At 40.5% G+C, this 14254-nt stretch overlaps 2 protein-coding genes across 2 annotated transcripts; both read left to right on the top strand.

The window, feature by feature from the left end:
- Nucleotides 1–390: 390 nt before the first annotated feature.
- On the top strand, nt 391–4432 carry gpr61l (G protein-coupled receptor 61-like). The gene is made up of 2 exons (XM_040203394.2): nt 391–769; nt 1610–4432. The coding sequence occupies exon 2, from the start codon at nt 1657–1659 to the stop codon at nt 2947–2949; it is 1293 nt and encodes a 430-aa protein (XP_040059328.1). The 5' UTR covers nt 391–769; nt 1610–1656; the 3' UTR covers nt 2950–4432.
- Nucleotides 4433–10555: 6123 nt separating this feature from the next.
- On the top strand, nt 10556–13076 carry cav3 (caveolin 3). The gene is made up of 2 exons (XM_040203400.2): nt 10556–10910; nt 12000–13076. The coding sequence occupies exons 1-2, from the start codon at nt 10794–10796 to the stop codon at nt 12339–12341; spliced, it is 459 nt and encodes a 152-aa protein (XP_040059334.1). The 5' UTR covers nt 10556–10793; the 3' UTR covers nt 12342–13076.
- The last annotated feature ends 1178 nt before the right edge of the window (nt 13077–14254 follow it).

The raw sequence follows: 14254 nt of genomic DNA, 5'->3' as shown, positions 1-14254 counted from the left end.
CCTGCTGCTGAGAGAGTCTTCATACCTTTGGTCTCATAATTTGCAACAACCCTGCAGTTGTAGAATTTGCTTCAGATGTATGATTACTGATGTGTTTTCTTCTGACATTGAATTTTAGATTCCTCCAGGCCGTGTAACTGCTTGGTCAGAATGTGGATCTTCACGAGTAAGATTTCAGTTCATGTACTGTTAGAGGAGATGTTGGCAGGCTCTGAGAATATGTAGGTGCTTAAATATGAGCAGTCCAATTCTCACTGATATAAGTTATGCTACTTACCCAGAGAGACAGAGGTTAATGTGAGACTCGCCCTGAATTTGGTGGACACTAGGACCGTGGGGAGACTGGGCTTAGGGAAGGGGGACAGTGGAGTGTGTGTCTATTTGAAACCCACAAAAAAAAGAGAAGAAAAACACAATCACACATAATACAATGTGTGACAGTCACTGCCGTACACAGCACAGGACAGGGGAGAGAGTGCTACTGCAGGATGGGGAGAAGAGCGAGAGGAAGCATCATTTATCCTGAAAGGTCCTGATGGAATCCATATTTCTTTCACTAAATGTATATTTCAAAAGGCTGCGTCCGAGTTAACTGGACCTGACAATATGGATGTACAGTTGGAGGACTGACTATTTTACTTTTTTTTAAATAAATTGACTTGCTGGTTCAGGCCTACTCTATCCAAACACGTGAGATATGTGACGCTTTGTAGTCAAACACCTGCTTAACCTGTTTGGTCTGAACTGACACAAACACAGTGCATCATGGGTAAGTCAATTCATACATTATTATTGTTTTTTAAGCTGTCTTTGTTAAGCCTATACATTTTTTACCACACAATAGAAATATATCATAAGAGATATGATGGTATTCATATCAGTAAACTGTTTCTCACTGTTGATCAAATGAATGGCAACTATACTTACTATTCATTTTTATATTATTTTCTTAATAGTCTTTGGAAAAATCTAAATTGATTTCACTTTACCAATTTATTCCCAGTAACAGATTGTGACAGTAAAAAGGAAAATGAATTGTCTTGAAATTGCATAAAAAGTGTTTGCCTTTAGCCATTTAATACTTAAATTGCGTTCCAGCGCTTCGCACTAAGAAATACATAAATGCATATACAGCATAACTTTTTCCCCATACATCCAACAAAAGTCTTCTTAACTTCTTTTTCACTGAGTTAGAGTGCAAAGGAAGAACTCACAGGTTTAGTGTCAAACAAATATATTTGACAGCAGTTTGGGTCTAAAACAACTGGTCATGAACAGCTCAGACTGAGGCATGTCACAGCTTATTGTCCTCCAAACGCATCTTTTCAACATCAGAGTCAGTGGCCCTCAAGGTGGACAATACTGATTTCCCATAAACAAGCCTGGCATTACTGTATTTCCTGTAAACAGCAAGTGTATCTGTTTACACTTAAAACATGCAAGCAAAAAGGTTTTCAAATAGAAATCAGCAGTCTGGGGAAGTTGAATTCTGATTCACAAATGAATCAGTCACGTATGTAAATATTCTAAGTAGATTTTTTTTCTAATGGCTACTTACATACAACTTAAATGTTTATAAATAAGTGTTCTTTGTTTCTCCTTAACATAGGGCATCTACAAATTAAGGCATCTGAAATGGAGGATTTTGTATGAAGAATGGCAGATAAGACTGTTCCCATGATAGCCTCTGTGTCAAATCTCTCCCCAACTAATCTCACCACGTCCCCATGGGAGCCCAATCCTACAGTTCCTGCCGACGTGGGCGTCGTCACAAGCTCACAGTCTCAGATCAAAGACCTTTTTGGGTTGTTCTGCATGGTGACCCTTAACCTCATTGCTCTGTTGGCAAACACTGGTGTGATGGTGGCCATCGCCCGCGCGCCTCACCTGAAGAGGTTTGCTTTCGTGTGTCACCTTTGTGCCGTGGACCTGCTGTGTGCCATCCTCCTCATGCCTTTGGGCATCATATCCAGCTCAGCGTTTTTTGGCACTGTTGTTTTTACTATTCTGGAGTGCCAGGTTTACATATTTCTCAATGTTTTCCTCATCTGTCTCTCCATTCTCACCATCACAGCCATCAGTGTGGAGCGTTACTTCTACATCGTGCACCCCATGCGCTATGAGGTCAAGATGACCATCAACCTCGCTATTGGTGTCATGCTCCTGATCTGGATCAAGTCAGTGCTCTTAGCTTTGATTACCCTGTTTGGATGGCCGGCTTATGGGCATCATAGCTCTATTGCTGCGGCTCACTGCTCTCTCCATGCCAGCCACAGTCGCTTAAGAAGCGTGTTTGCTGTGTTCTTCAGCGTCATTTGTTTCTTGGTTCCTGCGGTGGTCATCTTTGTCGTTTACTGTTCCGTGTACAAGGTTGCTCGTTCGGCAGCCCTGCAGCATGCGCCTCCGGTGCCAACGTGGGCAAACGCAAGCCTCACTAAGAACCGCTCGGACTCCATCAACAGCGAGACCACCATGATCAGCACCACCCGTACTCTGCCTCAAAGACTGTCTCCAGAGAGGGCCTTCAGTGGAGGAAAGGCTGCACTTACCTTGATATTAATCGTGGGTCAGTTCTTGGTTTGTTGGTTGCCCTACTTCATCTTCCACCTGCAGATGTCTCTGACTGGCTCCATGCACAGCCCCGGGGACTTGGAGGAGGCAGTCACCTGGCTGGCCTACTCCTCCTTTGCAGTGAACCCTTTCTTCTACGGCTTGTTGAACAGGCAGATCAGAGAAGAACTGGTCAAGTTCCGGCGCTGCTGCTTGACCCAGCCGGCGGAGTTTGGGGCCTCCAGCCACGAGGGCTCCCTTCAGGAGAACTTCCTCCAGTTCATCCAGAGAAACAGCAGCACAGCTGAAACCACGCCCGGAACTGCCGACTCCCGTCCCAGAAACACTGTGGATCCGAGCAATAAGCTCCCTGGACAAATACCTGAGGACCGCCCATAGGCATTGACCAACATGACTTATGGACCACAGTGCTGAAATGTAGACCATGCAAGTTTTTATTTAAGGCAACCATTTCTTCCAAAAGAATAGATTCACGTCACACGTCTATTTTCAAAGAATACTAACATGCCCATTAGTACATTCACATTATTATTGGTCACCTGGCTTGATAAGAGGGATAACTTATCTTAACGTGAGGACAAAATCTTTGTTTTGTGCAAAAAATCAAATCATTCAAAACACTGGGTATGGATAACTCATGCTTTTGTCATTGTTGTTTCTATTGCATGAAACATTGAGTGTGGATTTTGTCTACCACCATTTACTGTGCATTACAACTGCTTTGAGGGACCCCTATGATGCCAGTGAGGACAGCTGATACAATTACAACCAATCATTTGTTCAATGCACATGTGGTTGTTGTAATTGCAGAGGCTTTCTCATTTTACGTCAAGTTTCTATAACAAGAGATATAACTTGTGATATAACAAGAAATTGAAATAATGACGGATGTCCCTGTGTGCATTCATACTACCTTTATCTGATTTTAATTTCAAAGAAAATGTAAGGTCTGTAAACAGGAAAAGACCACAAAGGATATTTTAATGTGTAATTCTATGTTGTAAGAAACAATGTGCATTCTACATAGACACAAACTGGTTACATTGTATTCTATTTTGCATTTCAATGCAAGTATGTATATTCAGACGTTATATTTGTGACTGCATGTCATTCAGTAAAGTATTGGAGGTAAATGTGGCAGTGCAGTTGAATGACTAACACAAGGAAAAGCGCTCATGAATCGGAGGGACAATAACCCAGAGTTCCTGTGTGCAACAGATATGCTGGTAGACGGTGAATGTCATCTGCCACTGTCGTCATGGAAATGGAGTGAGCCTGTGACTCACATAGCAACAAGCACCTTTAGACTAGACATGCGCTTTATCTTTAAATTCAAATTGATTGATTGATCTACTAATTCTGACTGTTTTTCACATACACAATGATTAAAAGGCCAATTACCAAGTGAATAGAGGATGAGGTTAAGGTACAAAATGAACTGCAATAATAGTGGCACGGAAACGGTGAGGCAGAGACAGTGAATTTACAAAGCAAATCACTATTGAGCATTGATAATGCTCAGCGAGTGGTAACAAAGTGCTTTTTTTATGGCCTTTGCTGTTTGTGTTGAGTCTTTCACAAACAGCAGCAGTGGGAAATAAAGAATAGAGTGGTCAAAGCACATAACTGCAAACACCATCTTGCTGTATGGCTGTTAACTGGAGTATACACCACTCTTAGGTAACTGCGATTGTGTTCTTAATACTTTGGCGATGAATACTACACTCGCTCTCTCACCAGGATATCTGTACAGGAACCGACACGACACAGAAACATGCTGTGAGACTTTTTTTATCAATGCATATGTTTCGTTCCTCCTTTTTCCTCATGAATGTCTAGCCATTAAACAATGATACCAGCAGTCAATTTTGACATTATTCATCCACAATTCAGGACTTCAGGACAACTGCTGACACAATGTCAATAAAATCTCATTCCATGAACCCTCTTATCCAATCAATGAAGGAAACAGACAAAATACAGACAAAATATAATATTCTCGCAAGGCAGCATCCACCTTTTTATGGTATGTAAAAATCATGTCATCCAAAATCCCATTGGTTTAGATTAACAGGAATGACAAAGACCAGAGGAGATATCTGCGGTTTGTCAAGTAATTTCAGTTGTACCATCACCAAGCGTATTGATATCGAACGTATTGATAACACAACTTGATACCTTTATCTTTTTTATTTATTTAAATGTGTAGTGTTACCTTAACTCCAGCAACATTGGAAACACAGCAAACCAATACTTGTTTACTGATATGACCACCAGTAAAAACAGATGCTGATATTTTCCTCCTCTTTGCTAAAAACAAACAAAGCATGACCAACAGAGTGCGCTACACACTAGCAAATTCTCCTCCTCCCTCTTTGTTTAAATAGTTCAAACAAGAAAAGTTCTAGAAAAAACAGCGACATAGCTTATGTGCTCTTTGTCTGTTCATTATCTTTTCAATATGCATGAGGTCTGAATGCATATTTAATAATCGTATTGTTATTGTCTCATCGGATCCATTTTCCTATGTGGACACACGCCTTGCTCAATACTGTTGCTCATTTCAACCTCTTGAGGAAAAACATTTAACATGTTTATTTCACGCAAAAGAGATATATATTTTGTAAATTTATATTATTTTATATATTTTTTCTATATAATATATATAATTATCTCTCTCTGTACTATTTGTATTGTTTTGCACCGAGGTGCGAGGTTCTTGGTGAAAGGTAAAAAAGGTCAACACTTTACTTGGTAATCAGGCAGGGCAGATGTTAGCTGAATCCATTTGCACATTTGTTATGTGGCTGCATAGTAAGGGTAAGCGTTGTGAAAGAATTACTCCTGAAGTACATCAAGCTACAATCTCAGTCAATTTGTTTGTGTCCATGAGCTTTGCATATCTGGAAAACCGTTGATCTGATCTATTTCCTACTTGAAGGGTGTATGGCCATCAACCCGAGGACGTGCAATGTGCAAGGTGGTGCAAGCTGGAAACGCTGTACGTTCAATAGTAATAAACTTGAATTAACAGGCAAACAGCAATCTGTGCAGAAACTGGGGATGGAGCCTCAAGGGTCGGTGCAATAAATCATGGATGTAGAAGGTGTGAAAGCCCACGGCAGCTAACTGAAAGCAGTTTACTTAGCTGCTTAGTGCTGGATTAATTAATGTTGGAGGGATGCAGCAACAGAACTATTTTTCACCAAGATGGAGGCAACAAGCAGCAGAAGCTGAAGAGTAAAACCACTACTTTCCACGCCAGATATTTTCATCTGCAATTCTAGTCTAGAATAATATATGTAACTAATGTCAACAATACATAAAATCATAGAATAGAAAGGTTTTAAAATTAAATGTCATAAAATTAAAATAAAAAATGTCTATCAAAGTATGTCATTAAAAAAGTAAAATAATAAAAGTAAAATAAATGGTAATCCCTATTATTTCCCTGAAAATGTGTTTCTATGTGGCTGCTTGCTCCCTGTATCACAATGGTTTAACTTAAAAATAATTGTATCAACCTTTATCACATCATTATAACCAGCAGGGGTGCGTCTGCAGTTCTCTTTAGCTGCCGAATATATTAACGTTACAACCGGACTCTTTGACTCTTCTCTGGTGTCAACAAGCGATGAGACGTTCTCCACAACACTGTTAGAACGCTAAATAAGTGCTACAGTGTCAACCACAGCTGTTTTTAATGTACCAATACAGTCAACTCTCAATCATGACAGTGTCAAAATACTCTCCATTTCATATTCCGTCAAAGAAAGAAGTACAGGTTGATTGGCGATGGTCTTTGGCCATCTGTCATGCAGGTCATAATAAGATTTTACACGTAGTGGGTAATATGGAACATGTCACTGAAGACACGCCTTCAAAAGTCAATAAAGACATTCCACAACTAGAAGCAAAGCAGTCAGAAGTCCACTATGTTACATGTGGGTGTCAGTAAAAAGCCTGCAGAGCAGGAAGCCCTCTTCTTGCTACGCCCTGCTCATCCTTTATATTTCAAATGAACACAGCCGTCCACAGAGCCAGGACACCGCTCAACTTATTGGAAATGGAGGACCAGGGATTAAACAACACAAGACCAATGGAACAATGTCAAAGTGAATAGACAATCTGAAGATCTGAAATCCACCCACATGGACGCAAGGCCTCTGATTCCCGACAGGGATCCCAAAAGAGATACTGAAGGTAACGAGTGTGCACTGTCTCTGGGGTTTATTCCACGTAAAATACACATAAACCCTGAGACAACAAACAGCACACAGCACAGGACACCAGCTGACGTACTTCTTTTCTGTTTGGAGAAACAGAGACTTGACGGCTCAGCTGCACAAGCTCTGCATACCAGTCCCTTATGTGACACTGCCAATACAAAGCTGAACTGATGTATTAATGTATGTTTGGTTTAGGGGTAAACTGATGAATTCATTTTAATTACAGTAATAAAGCCTTTAGTTAGTGCAAATGTTTATCTAGGCTTTCAATTTCATTCTCAGGTTGCATAAGACCAATCAATCAAGTGCTTCATGATACTGACCTCAAGTGGGGACATGCTCATGCACACAATTCTATTTCTCCCCCTGTCGATAAGATCCTGAAGTACTAGGAATGAAAAAAATGATATTGTTTGATATTGATTTTACTCTCAGTCTTCATGTCAAGAGTTTGCGCCACTATACCTACAAATCCCATCCCCTTATTAGGTATTTGTCCAGGGAGCTTATTATCTTTTACACATTTGAGAATGACTGTCCATGAAAATCCCTTTGTACCCGGGTTTGTCTTGGTCGCATTTGAGGATGTGATAGCAGAGCCTCCCTCCGTGCGGACCTTTGATCACGTGTGGTCATGGAGTCACGCCCTGTTTGTCCAGACTGTGTATCTACGGCTTCATCTCCCTCCTTCTGGCAGTGCCAATCTCACTGGCAGCAGGGATCCTCTGTGCTATGACCAGCTTCCTTCACGTCTGGCTGTAACACTGAGATTACATAGACTTTAAGTATGTGGAAGAACAGGTTAAGGATAATAAATAAGGATTATTCAGTAGATGAATAAGATGGTTACCAAACCTTTTCCCTACTACACATTGTCCCTCAATGAGAGCAGTTCTAGGAGTGCAGAGGAAATCTTGTGTTTTATCAAAAAGATGAGCTTGTGTTTTTCATTCCTCCCTGTGTCCAGGTTAATAATGCCTTGTGTACAGCTCGTCCTCATCAACATGCACAGGGATCAGACGGTGTTGGGCAGCATACTGAACATTCTCATTAGCCCCTTGTTTATTAGTATTGGAAAGAGCTGTGGTCGAATCGACATTCATCAGGAAAAAGATGAAGACAAATAGGAAAAACATGTGAATATGTTTTGGTTAAGACTGAAAAAAAGCTAATTATAACAGGTTGCTAATTCCATACATGTAAACGATCATGATGATAATGATCCTAAAATAATGATAATGGTCATAATTACATTTGATTACCTTGTATAATTGCTCACTTGCATGTTGATGTATATGCCAATTTGTCCTTTTTGTGATTATTTTAATGTATAACCCTAAACCAGGTACCGGAACAAGCATGTGTTGATTATGTGAGGTACATTTATTTTAAACGATATTAAAGTATGAATCACTGTGATTAAATACTAATAAATGAAATAAACCTAGAGATTCTGGCTTGTAAAGGAAAAACAGATAAACTAGCAGAATGCAATATCGGCTTTAAATATCAAATGGAATTTCAATTTTGTTATTTATGTAATGCTTTTAAATAAGCTTAATAAAATCTAATCAGTGAAATTAATTAAATAATGACATTTCAATTTGAATGTAATTCATTTTCATTTTTACTGTACCGCAATAGTGATAACATAAACAAATTTGAAACAGCATTTTTGTTATGCATTATTGTTTCCCCCTTTTAACCAACAATGCTGATTATTAAAAATGTTCATTATTAAACAGACAATTTTCTTTTTAAATCATAAAGCCAATGACAGCACAGCATCATACATCGGACATACACCACATTCCCATTTTAAAGGTCATAGTTTAAGTGCAGGTGAGCAGTAGACTTCCATGTGGTGGCTGTGCAAAACTGGCAACTGCACTGTAATGAAATCCAGTAGCAAAGTATAATCATTATGTAGCCAATCTAACTATTAATGGACTCATTTGCTGCTTCTACACTCCAAAATCACAGCAGTAAATCTAAGTAACGTTCACCTGCCAGCTATAAGAATACCCGCTTTCTGACTGGCGCCTGTAGTCAAGAATAGCTAATAGTTGGCCACCGCGCTAGTTCACCAAGACGCTGCCTCAAGCGAAGAGATTTACTCCTTGTGCACAAGTACTCGATTGACCTCTTTCACTTCGTGTCGTTGGAAGTTGTGATGAGTATTCATCGACTTGTTTTAGCACCAGTTTCTCAATCGAGCCGGACTCAACTTCTGGTGCTGTTTGGTTGTCTTTCCCGGCACTATCGAATCACTACTTAGAAGCGGTGGGACTTATTTCCGTTGTCAAAATTGAAGTCTGCATTGCCCGTAAAAAAAAAAGCCAATAACTGTGACCTCTTCTAGCAAATGTTGAAAATAAAATCACTTTGACACATTGTTAAGAAAACAAAAATGGCTTAGGAGTCAGCTGCCAGTTAGCTTAGCATAGCTTAGCTTAAGAAACCCTTTTCATGAGGGGTAGAGTGTATGACTAGTATGTGACTTTTAATTTGTCAGTTGGAGTTACCTGGTGTGCAATGTAAGGTGGCTTTTAATAAATTACACAAATAAAATGTATTGAGATATTAAGATGGTGATGGACGTATTTTACTACCTTTGGATTCAGCCACACCCTTACCATTATGTTCTATGGCTAAATATAGGTCTGAGAGCCCGGTGCATCTGCTTACATTGAATAAAAGACAGGAGCCAGTGGAGTCTCAGCTGATTGCGTAGACGCCCATAGAGGCAGAGGTATGTCCACCATAAATATCTGCTGAGCTATTTCTGTCTCTCTGCTTTCATGCCTGGCCTCAGCTCCCCCATGCTCCTCTAATTGGGTTGTCTCTCTATCACATGCACTCAGATCTGATTCCACGCCTCCCTTCGTCCCTGTGTTTTCCACCAGAGAACCTGGGTAAGAAATCAAGGCATCAAAGCGTTCTGTTCGTCTGTTCTGTACACACCACTGACTGATAAAGAGCAACAAAGTGCTTGAGATGTTGTGAGACCTTCCATCGTTCCTCCTTCTCTCCCTCTTTTTTGGCACCACCACTCTGGATGTTTATGCGACCTGCTGACATAGAAAGAAATGACTGATAGCAACAACTGCAAAGCTTATGGAAGGCTGGTCAGAGTTTATTTTTGGGGACTATTGGACTTTATGTATTAGGCATTTCTAAAAACAGAAATATCTTATCCCAGCCCCCTGTAGATGAACTTGCTAATGCATTAATGTAATGATCCTGAAGTAGATTCAAATATAATAGCCATTTTCTGGTCCATCATCAAAAACAAAATTGCTAAGAAACATTAACATTAGCAACTATATTTTGCATGCAATATAGGCAAATCCCTCCCTCCAAATCAAACTACAAAATGGCATATTCTCAAATAAAAAAACATACGTATAGAAATAAAATCAAACTATCCGAAAACTCATTACATCAAAAAAGATAATTACATTTATCAGTGCAGGGCTGTGATTCTATTGTCAACTGTTACAGTGCAGAAGAGCTACACTAGAGGGTTTTATCGTCCACATAAAAATTCTTTCCAAAATAAGTTTACTTTTAGAATGAAAAAGCAGTTCCCCAGCTACAACCGGACTAGGAGGATGCAGTTGTGCCTGCTGCCTCACTCTGTGGTGGAAGTTCGTGCCAATGTGTAAACCCTTCCCAGTTCGCCCAACAACTCTGTGTGAAATGTGACACAACCCTGGGTTCTCCTTTAAGGCATGCCTTCTCTCTATGTGTGTATCACTTTGTGTGTATGCCCACTCTCTATGTGTGTGTGGGTGCCTAAGTGTGTGAAGGCTGGCTGTCAGGCCTCCATTTTTACCAGGACGCCTCCAGCAGCTGTCCACTGGCACGCAGGAGGGAGCGTCACGGGGGCGAAACAGGCGTTCAGGAGTGAACCGAAGCGGCTCTCTGCAGTCTCAGCCAGGAAGGTTTTCTCTCACCGTCTTCAGTCTGTGCAGGACCTGCAGCCCCACCATGGCGGATCAGTACCAGTTCAACACCAACGAGGAAAAGATTGTGAAGGACAGCCACACCAAAGAGATTGATCTAATCAACAGAGATCCCAAGCAGATCAATGAGGATGTTGTGAAGGTTTGTGCAGCATGGAGTTACCACCCTTTTTGAGAGATGATTAACTACATTAAACCTGACTTTGAAACTCAGCGAGAAAGTAAATAATGTGGTTTTACAGGTTATCATATTGTCCGAGAAATCTTTAAATAGACTAGGAGTTATTCCTGTGGCTTGTGTAGAACCCAAAGTGTATTTTGGGAATGGGGTAGAAGTGTGTGAAAGTGATACGCTGTGACGCTGAGATTTATTTAGGTCCGACAACTGTTTTTGTAATTGTTGCCATGTTAACATTACAAAACATTTTTCAAAGGACAGGGCCAAGTATACATTTGGATCATATTTAGTTTTACTGGATACGGTTATTTTAAACATTTGAACACAAATTAAACATTTAAACATAGTCAACAAGTTTAAAAATGATTTAAATGTTTGCCCACATCTGTTTTAAAGTGGAAGGATTTTTAACCTGATTCAATGTGGTCTGGTGCATCTGGTCTGGCGTTATCTTTTTTTGCCTCACCTCAGCTGTAGGGGGCCATCTCAATAACACTGATTCTTTTGCTCAATTTGACTACAGCAATCCTTCTACAGCTGAAAGAAGCCGTAACCTGGCGGAAAGATTTTAAACAGCTGCACATCCGGCCATTTATTCAAAGATTGATCTCCTGTGGCTATCTGAGGGAAAAGGACAGCGACTTCACATACTGATCACATCCAGTGGTCTGAGAGAAAGGCTTTTAGGTGTAAAGTGTTCCTGTCATGATGTCCTTTTATAGCTGATTCTCAGCTTACAATTTCAATGTGATTTCACAAAGAAACAGGCCGGACCACTTTGGTTAATAATATATGGGTTAGAATAGAGCTTTTAGAACGCTTCAGATCCAGCATTCAAAGTTACCATTATTGTCTTTTTTTAACCTTGTTTTCTTCTATAAAATAAAATTTCTTTCTGAAATAAAATATGTTGCTTTCACAAGCTTAGCCTTTGTAGATTGGCATGTGGGTATTACTTGGAGCCCACAGAGGTCTGGTGGAGGGAGATGGATAAAAGCAGTGTGTGCACTCAGGGATGTATAGTAATCAACGTCTCTCTTAAATGTCCTATAGGTGGACTTTGAGGATGTCATTGCAGAGCCTGACGGTACACACAGCCTGGATGGGGTGTGGAAGCTCAGCTACACCACCTTCACTGTTTCCAAGTACTGGTGCTATCGCATCTTATCTGCTGTCTTTGGCATCCCTGTTGCTCTGCTCTGGGGCTTCCTGTTTGCGTGCATCTCCTTCTGCCACATCTGGGCTGTGGTTCCCTGCATCAAGAGCTGTTTGATTGAATCACAGTGCATCGGCCGTATCTACTCTCTCTGCATCCAGACCTTCTGTGATCCCTTCTTCGAAGCCCTGGGAAAGATCTTCAGCAGTGTGCGCGTTGCACTGCGGAAAGAAGTCTAAGAACTCACACAAAAGCGTTTATAGTAGGATTGGATGAAGTGCGGTATCTTTTTGTACACCAGGAGCTCACCGCTGGCATCTTGCTTACTCCCTCATCTTCTTCACCCTTTATAACATGCTGTTCTCCACCCACCCGTCCTCAAGCTCTGTCCTGGCATGCCCACAGTGCCTTTTGCCACCAGAGGCTCTATGACAGCTGCAGCAGTCAGCATGGTTCTGTGACAGCTCTGGCGCCCCTTGAGGGCTCGGTGGTCCTCACTAAGGGAGAAGACGGCCGCCTGTCATGACGAGGAGCGGCCTGCACTCATTTATTTGTATCACATAAACCAAAGACAATAGCTACTCAATCACAAGAAGTGAAAGGAACTCCCTGACACTGCTGCCCCTGTGGACAATACCGTCTGAATGCATTACAGTAGATCTAGACGTTCTTAAAAGTTCCATTGATGCTATATGGTGCTGTGTCTGGCATTTACCTTTATATTGATTTAATTGGGTTAGACATTCATATAGGTAACCTTATTTAAAAAGCTCTAACAAAAAGAAAGGAATTTCTCGTTTTCTCTGAATCATGTCTTTTTTAATTTGTCACGACTAATGACAGTTTGCAGAGGGAAGAAACATGTTTAGAATCATCCACGCAGATCATTTACTTCCTTTTATTGAAGAGGGATCCGTTTATGTCTTCACTATTCTAATACACTTGCAATTGATTAAACGGTCCCTACAATTAAATACACTGTTTCTGTGCATGATTCATAGTATAATGTGTGTTATGTCAATCAATCATGAGTAGCATAACAAACATTTTCAAGAGTCACCAAACATCTTAACACTGTGTCCGTGACATTGTGGTTTACTTGAGTTGACCTTGGAGTTGGGACCCACTAGAGGCTGCTGTTGTGTCTTTCATTTGCTTCTATTTCATGTCTGAGATCCATTATTCATGATTCATTGTCACCACGTCCTTCTTTGTCCATTGCTGCAAAGTGTTTCTGTCTGGCCAACTAATTTGTCCTAGAATACAAAATATAAAGCTGAAATGCCTGTAAGCAGTTATAATACGGGTAGATAAAATCCAGCGTTCTGATTGATTGAGTGAGTCACGAGGGTTACATTATTGCCTAACAACGCTCCCGAACTGCTACATTATTGAACGATAAAGTACAGCCTCTTGTACCTTATTGCTTCAATAAAGCATTGATCGGATCAATGAACTGTTTTTAACTATTGTAATTAAAGAAAACAAGTGATTGATTCCCAAAACCTAAAATGGTGATTAAAGATCAAAATACAACCTGCATAAGGAAAGAAATTAACCTTTTGTAAATGATTAAACCTGTTTGATTACAGTCATACAGTACTCCATAAATTACATTCCATATGTATTGACATCTCTAGAAATAAATGACTGACAATCTTTGACATACAGTTAATGGGATAGAAACTAATTATGCAAGGTCAAGTTATCAAGGCCTAAATATAAATATTATATAGATTTTCTTTTACATATTTCTTGGCCACACTCATTATTGATGATAATTCATTTATTGTATTTGGAAGAAGCATGTGATGTATTATCCGGTCGGTTTCTTGGTTCTCAGCAGGAAACCGATGGATGGCCTACTCCAGGTAGGGAATGTGTCCTTACCCCAAGTGAAGGAGTTCAAGTACCTCGGGGTCTTGTTCACAAGTGAGGGGAAGATGGAGTTTGAGTTTGGCCGGAGAATCGGAGCAGCGGGGGCGGTATTGCACTCGCTTTACCGCACCGTTGTGACAAAAAAGAGCTGAGCCGGAAGATCTACAGGTCAATCTTCATTCCTTCCCTCACCTATGGTCATTCAGAATGGGTCATGACCGAAAGAACTGGGTCACCGGTACAAGCGGCCAAAATGGGTTTCCTCAGGAGAGCG

This window comes from Gasterosteus aculeatus, chromosome 17 (genome assembly GCF_964276395.1).
Source record: "Gasterosteus aculeatus chromosome 17, fGasAcu3.hap1.1, whole genome shotgun sequence".
In the NCBI taxonomy this organism is placed as follows: Eukaryota; Metazoa; Chordata; class Actinopteri; order Perciformes; family Gasterosteidae; genus Gasterosteus; species Gasterosteus aculeatus.
Note: the sequence above shows the minus strand (reverse complement) of the source record. Positions and strands in the feature narration are given on the sequence as shown.

Bases quoted from the DNA above. Each gene is read 5' to 3' on its own strand.
- cav3 (XM_040203400.2), top strand. From the start codon at position 10,794: ATGGCGGATCAGTACCAGTTCAACACCAACGAGGAAAAGATTGTGAAG. The intron at 10,911-11,999 runs GTTTGTGCAGCA...AATGTCCTATAG, and splicing joins TCAATGAGGATGTTGTGAAG to GTGGACTTTGAGGATGTCAT.
- gpr61l (XM_040203394.2), top strand. From the start codon at position 1,657: ATGGCAGATAAGACTGTTCCCATGATAGCCTCTGTGTCAAATCTCTCC.